Source organism: Herpailurus yagouaroundi, unplaced genomic scaffold, assembly GCF_014898765.1.
Source record: "Herpailurus yagouaroundi ecotype Mexico unplaced genomic scaffold, PumYag 196, whole genome shotgun sequence".
NCBI classification, from domain to species: Eukaryota; Metazoa; Chordata; class Mammalia; order Carnivora; family Felidae; genus Herpailurus; species Herpailurus yagouaroundi.
In genome coordinates, this window is record NW_024412427.1 from 18151116 (window position 1) to 18162320 (window position 11205).

The window sequence follows — 11205 nt, forward strand, 5'->3', positions numbered from 1 at the left end:
GGTGTCAGACTTCAGCTCAGGTCATGATCTCAAGGCTGGTGGGTCTGAGCCCTGCGTCAGGCTCTGTGCTGACAGCTCAGAGCCTGGAGCCTGCTTTGGATTCTGGGTCTCCCTTTCTCTCTGCCCCTCCCCTGGTTGCACTGTCTCTCTCTCAGGAAATAAACATTAAAAACAATTTTTTTTTTAATGTTTTCTGAAATACACTTAAAAGTAACATGTTTTAAGTCTAGGATTTAGATATTGGCATTTTAATTTCTTTTGATTATGTCACTTTTTTTGCAAGCTAGGAAACAGAATCAAACTAAGGCAGTCTATAGTCCTCTAGGGATCCAGGTCGAGTCTTGGGATCTTCAGCAGAATGACATCATAATATAACCTGCTAACAACGGGCTTTTAATCTCTAAATGATAACCACTTATCTGTACCTCTTCCTTAGGAAACAGCCAAAAGTTCAGTCCTTAAAGGCATGGTATACAGAACACCTTGATCTACAAAGAACGGAATGACCCAAATGATATGCTGGCCAGCTTACTGGTAGGCCAAATCAGAGCTAAGGATGGATGAACAGAGCAAGTGTCTACCTTTTGGAAACTTGATCTGAGATTTTAAAAAGTCCTGGCTGCTGCTAATAAGAAACCAAGTAAAACTGCACCCACGCTGACACTTGATTTTGCCAAGATCTTCCACTAGAACACAAAGTTAGAGATGAGTGTAGGGATAAGATACTTCAATGTTTTCAAAATAAATTGCTAGTAACAGGAAGTCTGAGACACTGAATTCTTCCATTTGCCACCAGAACAAACCGACAACGAAGACTATGTAAAAGAAATGCTGAAAGCTAAAAAGGATGGTAGCAGTAACTCTTCCCACTACAGAATAACCTCCTGCTTTCCCACACCACGAACACTGCCACCCTTCCAAGATACATATTCGTGTGGAAAAACTTGTCAGCTTTTGCTAGGGCCAGGAGACGAAAAACAGAGCATGCCCTGATTAGTTAATTGGTAACTGTAAGCTCAGTTGACATCCTGAGGATGGACCCATAAAATCCAGCCATTCTTTTGTTGAACGTCTGCAACTTGCAGAATTCTTTAGCCCTTAACCACAGTTTCTGCTCAGTATCTTAAAGCTGGTCTCAGTCCCATCTGTGACTCTTCTCCTCAGGGTTGAGGGCAGGTGCTAGTCATCAAAATCTGGAATGTCATCGTAGGAGTAACCCCGGTAGCCTTTGGATGCATAGTAGGCGATGCGCAGGTGGTAAAATCCTGGCAGGAACACCAGGATGCCAATGATCAGGACGGGAACGGCCCGGTCTGCCCCCTGGTGGCAGAAGGAGGCAAACACATTAGCACCACACAAATCGTAAATTTTAAATAAAGCCATGGGTTCAATCCACATATCAGTATTTTACTCTTCAGGATATTTCCTTTGGGTAGAATACCCAAATATACCAAAGGGAACAGGTTTACATCTCTTTTCCTCCTTATTATAAAATGTAGAAAAACTGCAAAGCACTAAATATTATAAAGAAAGAACTTATTTCTAGTTTCTCCATTCTAGTTTTTAGTTGTAAACACACCATACCCTGTGCCCTATTTTAACAAGCAATTGCCAAAATATTATGAAAAGCTCTTCATCGGGAGATATGCAAAACGGTGAAAACAGTCAGAAGGTACAAACTTCCAGTTACAAAATAAGTAAGTTCTGGAGATGCAATGTACAGCATGTGACCACAATTAACAATACTGTGTTTTATGTTAGAAAGTTGCTAACACAGATCTTAAAAGTTCTTATCACAAAAAAAACCTGTAACTATGTGTGGTGATGATTATCTCCCAATCTATACATATGTTGAATCATGTTGTACACCTAAAGCTGATACATTACATGTCAACTAATGGTGTCTATCATTCCACTGTAATGGATACACCGCAATTTTACTCAACCACCCCCCCCTCACACACACACACACACACACACACACACACACACACACACGGCCGACTGTACAGAATACCACAATAAACTTCATCTGCATTTTTCAGAGTATTTCTTTAGTGTATATTCCCATGAGCACAATTCCCAGGTCAAAGAGGAAGGAATGACGTTTAGTCTCTTTATCAGCAGGGCTTCAAATATTTGGGGAGTTCCCTGAAGGCAAGGACTTTGTTCATCCCTGTATTCCCAGCTGCACCCAACATATAAGTGTATTGAATGAATCCACCTTTGTAAAACTGCTCTGTGTCTTGTCTTTATGTATAGTTTTAAACGTTTATACAGTTAAACCTATCCTCTTTTTCTTTTGTGATTTTTCCCATTATTTGTAGGCTTTCCCTCATCTAAAGATTTAAACCCAATCTAAAAATCTCATTTAAACAGGGCTACTTACACAATGTACACTGGTAGGTTAGCTACTCAGTATAATTTCGGTTGCTTCATTCAAAAACAGCAACAGGAGTATTTACCTCCTATGGTTACAGAAAAACGAGAGGAGGTAATAATACATGTAAGGCAAGCAGCCTCAGCTGCACACAATGACTCAACAAGCTTAAAACCCAGGAAGGAAAAAAACAAAACAAAACAAAACAAGAAAAGAGAACTTGAAGGGGCTCTCTCAGGCCAAAGATGGGACTATGTGAACATCAACAACAATAAAGTCTACAACTCTCACAATTGACATACTTGGTGCTACTTTTGTTTTCTTGTTTTTCCTGCTTCTTTTATCTTTTGCAGGATATTGACTGTACATCCCTAAAAGGACATATCCTAAGGATTAAAAGAATTACAAAGAAAACTTAGAGCGCATTCAGCCTTTTTTTACTTAGCATTAACATTCACACTTATTTTAAAGCTATTATATGTGTAACATACACTAAGGTAAGGAAGGCAAGATATTGCGATCATCAGGACAGGCATACATATAAAAATCAAAGAAATTGAGTTCAACTCTAATCTTAAATTTTTTACTTGAAATTGTCATCTAAAAAGTATCTATTTCCTGGGGCGCCTGGGTGGCTCAGTCAGTCTCGCAGTTCCTGAGTTCAAGCCCTATGCCAGGCTCTGCTGTCAGCGTGGAGCCTGCTTGGGATCCTCAGTCTCCCTCTCTTCTGCCCCTCTCCCATGTGTACTCAGGCTCGCTCTCTCTCTCTCTCAAATACAAATAAACATGAAAAAAAAAGGTATCACGGTGCCTGGGTGGCTCAGTCGATTAAGCATCTGATTTCAGCTCAGGTCATGACCTGAGTTCGAGAGTTTGAGCCACACTGGGCTCAGTGCTGATAGCTCAGAGTATGGAGCCTGCCTCAGATTCTGTGTCTCCCTCTCTCTCTGCCCCTGCCCCATTCGCATTCTGCCTCTCTCTCAAAAATAAACATTGGGGCGACTGGGTGGCTCAGTCGGTTAAGCGTCCGAATTCGGCTCAGGTCATGATCTCATGGTTCGTGGGTTCAAGCCCCACATTGGGCTCTGTGCTTACAGCTCAGAGCCTGGAGCCTGTTTCAGATTCTGTGTCTCCCTCTTTCTCTGACCCTCCCCTGTTCATGCTCTCTCTGTCTCAAAAATAAATGAATGTTAAAAAAATAATAATAATAAATAAAAATAAATAAACAAACATTGAAAAATTTTTTTAAAAAATCTATTTCCTAATTCTGTCACTGAAAAGGCTCAGAAACTATGAAAACCAAAGCATGAGTACCATTAATGACCAATTTGTGACCTCTCTAAATCTACCTCCTATAAAGAAACCAGGGCTCCTCAGAGAACTGGTTGTTTATTAGTTGGGGGACAGGCAATGTACAGATGGGCCTAGGATAACCTGCTGTGCCAGAAAGCAAAAAAGCTATCAAAGACTACGTGGGTCAGGTTTAAAAGACACAAGAGTAACACACAGAGGTCCTACTGGCCAAATACGGGACAGTTTAGATATTAAAAAGAATAGGGACTAGGACTGAGACAAATATGTAAAAAACATGAGTTTATAATGATTCTAACCATTCGATCACCTGTTGAGCTTGCAAGGTATGTTTTTATAAAAGTTGTGAAAGAGGAATAAACATTCTTCCTACCTTCACTACACATATTATATTCTGGGGTAATCAGATAGATTTGAAAAGTTCTTTATAGCAGAATTTCAGCTGATAAATGCAGAAAATGACCGAACTGGATTCATTAGTATAAAGGGTGATGGAGAAGTTTATAATAAATGAATTAGGCTGAAGACATTCAAACACAACAATTTATCTTAATAGCAACTAAAAATCAGGATAACCATTATGTGCTTCCTAATGCAACGCAATGGTTCTCAAAATGAGGTCGACGCAATACCAGCAATACTGGGAACTTGTTAGAAATGCAGATTCTGACAACCTACCTACAGAACTGGAATCTCTGGGAGTGGAACCAAGGAATCCATGTGTTAACAAGTCTGCCAGTTGATTCTGATTAACACTGAAGTTTCAGAACCAATCTGCCATAGTAAATACACAGCACCTCCTTACAAAATAGTCTTCCTCAAACAAAACTAAACACGAATCTACACAAACCCCAAAAGCTAACAAAAATATGAAGAAGAACAAGGTCAAAGATAATAAGATAGTGGCCTTGGATTTATGTAAAAACTGTTACAGATGTATACTGAAAATGCACACTCAGGAATACCAGCAAAATGTGGGGTGCCTGGTTGGCTCAGTCAGTTAAGACTTCAACTCTTGATTTCAGCTTAGGTCATGATCTCATGATTCACGAGATCGAGCCCCAGGTTGGGCTCTGTGCAGACAGCGTGGAGCCTGCTTGGGATCCTCTCTCTTTTCCTCTCTATCCGCTCCTTCCCCACTTTCTCTCTTGCTCTCCCTCTCTCGAAATAAATGAATAAACTTGAAAAAGAAACCAAACCCATTTTTACCCTTACTTATAAAGCAATCTTTTGAAAAACCACACAAGGCAAACAAATTATCCAAGGTAAAATGATATTTGCTGCATGTGGATCTCACCTCCAATCTCAAATTTTATAATTAAACTGATACTGCATGTTGCAATGAAAGTTAACTGAAGGCACAGTCTTGAAGTGAAGTGTTCAAACGCAGATTGCAGCAAGTAAGCATCTGGCGGCCATTTAATAATTTTAAATAGATTAAGAACCAAAAGCAGATCAGATACATTTATTTTTCTTTAATTTTAGAGAGAGAGAGAGCACACAAGGAAGGGAGAAGGGCAGAGGCGGGGGGAGAGGGAGAGAGAGAAGGAGGGAGAGAGGGAGAGGAGGGAGAAAGGGAGAGACAGAGAAGGACAGAGAGAGAGAGAGAGAGAGAGAGGGAATGAATCTTAAGCAGGCTCCATGCTCATTGTAGAGCCTGACTGGGGCTTGATCTCACAAATCATGAGACCATGACCTGAGGTGAAATCAAGAGTCAGCTGCTTAACCAACTGAGCCACCCAGGCACTCCAGATACATTTTTTAAAAGCCACATGCAGGGGCTCAGGTCATGATCCCAGGATCATGGGATCAAGCCCTGAATCGGGCTCTGTGCTGAGTATGAGTGTGGAGCCTGCTTATGATTCTGTCTCCTGCCCCTCCCCCCTGCTCTGTCTCCAAAAAAAAAAAAAAAAAAAAAAAAAAAAAAAGCCACATGCAGCCACTTTATTGCAACATGCTATTCCTCATTTCTCTAACGCCCACAGTTTCAGCTCTTGACTGTGTTCCCTCTGCAGAGTAATAGGACCATCATCCCCTGGCCTGGTGCGTGTTGAAGAACAGACATAGGGGCACCTGGGTGGCTCAGTCGGTTAAGCGTCCGACTTCAGCTCAGGTCACGATCTCGCGATCTGTGAGTTCAAGCCCCACATCAGGCTCTGGGCTGATGGCTCAGAGCCTGGAGCCTGCTTCCAATTCTGTGTCTCCCTCTCTCTCTGCCCCTCCCCAATTCATGCTCTGTCTCTCTCTGTCTCAAAAATAAATAAACGTTTAAAAAAAAAAAAAAATGAAGAACCGACAACCTGGAGCACCTGGCTCTTGGTTTCAGCTCAGATCAGGAGTTTGTGAGTTCAAGCCCTGCATCGGGCTCTGTCAATACAGGCTCAGTATTGATAGTGCGGAGCCTGCTTGGAATTCTCTCTCTCCCTCGCTCTCTGCCCCTCCCCTACTCACACACACACTCTCTCAAAGTAAATAAATAAATTCTTAAAAAAAAAAGTAGACATAACTTATGATCACTATTACTTCAGAACAACCTGGACACTCTGTATTAGTGTTTGTATGTAGCCTGAGAGAAAGAAACACCAAATATCACTTTAGGTTTTGGAGATAAAATACTGAATCGTAACAGGAGCTCCAACCAAACCCAGTGTAAGAAGGATAAGACTCATGAGTTGCAAGTCCTGGCTTGGTCAGTGACCCCAGACCTATACAAGCCTCACTGCTTCTCCCCAAACCCTGGCACTGCAAAATTATAATAACACATTCTACTCCAGTTACAGCCTTTATCCATCAGGAGTCCTCAATGCCAGGCTTGGCTTTGCTGTCCCAAATTATGACAGTCGGAAAACTGCCCAACATCTCAGAGGGAAAATTTGCCTACCTGCTCCCACCCACCTCATAGAAACCGTGGGACAAGCTTGTTGTTGCTCAAAACAAAGATACACGTGTTTTGTGGTCAGAGAACAAAATCTAGAAGAAAATAGTTTTCTTCTTACTGCTGGAATCTGCTGTACTAGATATGAATATAAAACAGAACCCAGACTCACACTTTAAAGATTTTACGGCACATTCCCACAAATGCTTCTGCTTACCCCTTTGCTGATATAGCCTGCCAACAGGAGGGAGCCTATGATAATGAGAAAAGCGCCAATCAAAAACAGCACCGTAGCAAGTGCAATGGCCTTATATGGGATCTTAGGAGGGCTCTTCTTAAACTGGAAGAGAAACAAAAAAAGGCAGAGCATTATGAAAACACCAGGACTCAGACACTTTAAAACAGGGAAGATAATAAGAACCAATCTGGATGCTTTGTGTGCCTTGAAGGAAGTCCTACTACTCAGTACAGCTCTGGGACAGAAAGGAAAGGGACAAGCAGGAGGTGAAGCTCTACTTATTGCTCTAACAGTCACTCAAAGGAATCCCGGCAAAACGTTACTCTTTCTACTTCTAATCTCATTCCACATACCATTCACTGTACCATAAGAAAATATTTTCTTACAAAAACAAAAGACACTTCATGGTCATTCACTGATTAGACATAGGTTTATCAGATGCCTGGCACATGGAAGGCTGTACTAATCTACAGGGATTTAAGAGTGAACATCATGCTCTGGAGAAGTAAAAAAAAAAAAATAATGTCTGGCATTCAAAGTTAAGTCAGCATATAGTCAAAAGGTTTTAAAAATAGCTTTTTCTCAAGCATTACTTGCCTGCCCCATGAAGTAACCTGACTTGTATTTAATAAGTATGATTCAAAGTTAAGATCAGGGACAAGCTTTCTAAGGCGTGCCTCATCTGACCTAACTGGCTGGAAGCTTCCCAGATGTATACTTTAAAACAAAACAAAACAAAACAAAATCTCTCTCCTTCAAGTGTGGGTCCAAAGAATGCCAAGAATAATTGATTTTTTTATATTTAAAGGGATGGGTTCCTGCTACTTCCTCCTTGGCCCTGGTCCCACCTAAGGTATTCTGAGGGGAAGTGGACAAAAGAAGATGTTACACCATTAACTATTTTATAAACAACGATCAGGGTAGGATACAAACTTAATAAATATTCTGTTTTACTTACTGTTTGCCACAAAAAATACCTTTAATAAATTGGATCTCATGACATCAGGAAAGAAGGAAGATTCCCACAATCTGCTGGCTTTAGCAGTGAGTTTCTCCCTTAAAAGATGAACTGGCTTTGACTAAAGTGTAAATGAACGAATGACACAGTCCTTAGAAAAATTCTACTTAACAAAACATAATCTGAGTATTTTCCAGATACACTAGATAAAAATTTGCAACTACTGGGCTCTGGTGTCATGTGTCACAACTAAAAATTCTTAGAAATGAACAATATTTATATTGGTTTGAAACTGCTCTACCAAGGTCCTTCCTTCTGCAAACTATGGCTGAAAGGATCTCAGGGCTTAGTTTCTTTCTTGCTGCTCCTTCTAATCCCCAGGGGCTTAGCAAAACCTCCACCTGCAAGGCCTTCCTGCTAACTCAACAGAAACAGAGCCAGCTGGTCTGATCAGCTCCCTTCTGCATTTACCTGAAGGTCAATGTAGCCATCGTCTGTGCTGGAGAGCCTTGAGTATTTCACTTTACTACTGGGGATTCCAGTAGCCAGGTTGGTACGAGACGGCATCATAACACACTGACACAGCTACAGTCTGAAAACAAAGAAAACTGTTATTGTCTGCAAATGACAACACTGTGTTACGTATACTGGATATACTGGCGTTTGGGGCTGTGATGTCAAACAAAGCAACTGGCAATTTCTGCTCCACTGCACTTAAAATCTGATATTCCTGGGGCGCCTGGGTGGCGCAGTCGGTTAAGCGTCCGACTTCAGCCAGGTCACGATCTCGCGGTCCGTGAGTTTGAGCCCCGCGTCAGGCTCTGGGCTGATGGCTCAGAGCCTGGAGCCTGTTTCCGATTCTGTGTCTCCCTCTCTCTCCGTCCCTCCCCCGTTCATGCTCTGTCTCTCTCTGTCCCAAAAATAAATAAACGTTGAAAAAAAAATTAAAAAAAAAAATCTGATATTCCTTTGACAAAGTGAAAACATTCTCATTATGCATCTACTTTGGTTTGTCCTGGTGGAATGAGAGCCAAGACATTTACCAAGAAGCAGACCTCATGTTTACCTTGTCACCAATGTCCCCGACTCCTAATTTTTCCAAATTCACAGAGAGTAGGTGGAAGAGTGGTGACTTAAATCCAAATCTGACACCAAAGTCCACATTTTCAGTCATTCTGCTATTGTACCGCCTGGCCCTGTCCCTGCTTCAGGAAAAAGCAAGAGGAGCATATATTCTAGGGATACTCCTATTTGCCAGGAAGGGAGAGAGGGTGGAATGTGGAATATGGAATACACTCACATTAGCATTTTGCTGATTCCCCCTGATGGGTATCATTCTTTTTTTTTTTTTTTAAGTTTATTTATTTTGAGAAGGGGGAGACAGTGCATGTACAAGTGAGGGAGGGGCAGAGAGAGAGAGGGAGAGAGAGAGAGACTCCCAAGCAGGCTCCGCATTGTCCGCACAGAGCTGACTTTGGGGCTGAACTTACAAACCATGAGATCATGACCGGAGCTGAAGTCCACGTTTAACCCAATGGGCCACCCAGGAGCCCGGATATTATTCTTTTAATGCAAAGATCTGTAGAGCTTCTTGTAAATGTGGCTATCAGCACTATGGGTTCTGGTTATCAGCACTGTACCAGTGCCTTCTGATTTGCCTGTCTTTCTCCCCCACCCCAACACTAAAAGTAGTGATTTCATTTTCCAAATTACTTCTCTAGCTCCCTTAAACAAACAAAAACTTGTTTTTTCCAAAATATTCAAAACCAACTTCAGTAATGAAATGACTATTTTGTCACTAGTTTAAGAGATAGCGGATAGGATTAAAAACAATGACACTTTAATTGGAAAACGTCTGTAATTTGTGCACTTTTCCTCCATAAAATCAAATTTATATGAATAAAACAAGTAAATCTATTTTGACTGTGAAGCTATTTCTAAAGGGGAAATGTATCTGTAAAAAGAGAAAGCGAAGTATTTCACAACAAGGGCAACAACAACAAAAAACCCCCAGAAACCATAAAGACTTTGCATTCCTCTGGTATGACACTTTGCAAATAACCATCATCATTATAATAATATCAATTAATAATTACCCAGTGTTGGTTAGGTGCCAAGTACTATTCTAAGTGCTTTCTATATACTTAATCCCAAATATTGATGATCTGTTTTAAGAGGTCCACAGTCAACCTAAAACAACCAGCATTATGATGGAATTGGTAGCGCTAACTGCAAATGTCACTTTTTAACAATTACACACCAGTGCAGAAATCAAGTACTGAATCAAGTATGCTAATTGGTATGCTTTTCTAAAATGAGCTCACAAGGTTTCAAGTGTTGCGATCCCGATTACATGATAACCTAAACTTAATTCTATGAAATTTAAAGTCCAAACTACGGGTTTGGGGGTGGGGGTTGAGGGCATTTAATCACCTCTGATTTGTACTGTCTTCTTGAAAAAAGTTTACGTACTCTGCCAATACCTATTCATACACCTGCATCGAAACATAAAAGAGAGCAGGAAGCGAGGAAGAGGGACACGAATGCTCACTGATGCAAAGGGTAAGAGGAAGGAAAAACGTAACCCGAGGCTTTCAAAGTACCAGTCCAAGTTCCCAACAGGCTCTTTTTCACGGGCTGCACCAAGACCCCCAACCTCCGTCAGCATCCGAAGGCTGCGAGACTTGAAAAGCACCAGCAAAGCCCTTTGCGCAGTGCCTGGCACTACGCACATCCACACACGCTACCTTCCTGCCCGTCTCCAGACCTAGGCGGGAGGAGAACTAAAAGCCGACGCGAATTTAGACGGTGAACACACAAAACCGGTTTCTGGAAAGAGGCCGGCCGTGGCAGCGGCGAGCGAACGCTGCACACCCAGGGCGCGAAGCTAGGTTTCGGCGGGGAGCGCAGTCTCTGCTCCCGTCCCGCCGCACGCACGCCTTACCGGACCGTCGCGCCAGGCCGCCCGCGCGCCGACAGCTCGCTCACGGTTGGCAGCGGAGGCGCCCGAGGCCTCATGGCACGCCTCACCCAACGGCCACCCGCCCCTCCCGTCCAGCTCGGCGGCGGAAGTGGCGCGTCGAGAGGTGGCGCGCCGGAAGTGGCGTCACCTAAAGCGACGCCTTCTCATCCCAAGCTCGGGAACGTCCCGCGTTAGCTCTACGCTAGTGGGGGTGTGCTGCAGGAGGAACTCTCCGGAGGCAAGTACCTCCCTGTGGGTTGGCGGCAGTCGCGGCGGCCTGGGCTTGCTGCTGGCCACCTCCACAGGGTTGTGCGGGTGCCTAGGGTGACCGGCCGCCTGGGTCACAGTCAGACCCGGGTAAGAAGGCTACGTGTTTCTTTCCGTGATCCCTCGGGCGGTGGTGGTGGCGCCCCCGGGAGACGAAAGCCGAGCCGGTGAGGCACCGGATAACCGGAACTGTTTGGTCTCCTATCCACTGCCC

The 11205-nt window shown here is 42.9% G+C and overlaps 1 protein-coding gene across 2 annotated transcripts; it reads right to left on the reverse strand.

The window, feature by feature from the left end:
* Positions 1-227: 227 nt before the first annotated feature.
* On the reverse strand, positions 228-10840 carry TMEM230 (transmembrane protein 230). Of its 2 annotated transcripts, none has more exons than XM_040447622.1 (4): positions 10707-10840; positions 8234-8354; positions 6784-6906; positions 228-1320 (listed from the first exon to the last, which is right to left on the reverse strand). In XM_040447622.1, exons 2-4 carry the CDS (start codon positions 8330-8332, stop codon positions 1180-1182), a joined length of 363 nt encoding a protein of 120 aa, XP_040303556.1. In that variant the 5' UTR covers positions 8333-8354; positions 10707-10840; the 3' UTR covers positions 228-1179. The 2 variants fall into 2 exon arrangements, with proteins under 2 accessions (XP_040303556.1, XP_040303557.1); XM_040447623.1 differs by lacking the exon at positions 10707-10840 and adding an exon at positions 7782-7860 and having other exon boundaries at positions 8234-8350.
* Positions 10841-11205: the final 365 nt, after the last annotated feature.

Coding starts and splice junctions, on each gene's coding strand:
- TMEM230 (XM_040447622.1), bottom strand. CDS start 8,332: ATGATGCCGTCTCGTACCAACCTGGCTACTGGAATCCCCAGTAGTAAA. Junction 6,907..8,233: donor ATGGCTACATTGACCTTCAG/GTAAATGCAGAA, acceptor TTTCTCTTCCAG/TTTAAGAAGAGCCCTCCTAA. Junction 1,321..6,783: donor CAGGCTATATCAGCAAAGGG/GTAAGCAGAAGC, acceptor TTCTGCCACCAG/GGGGCAGACCGGGCCGTTCC.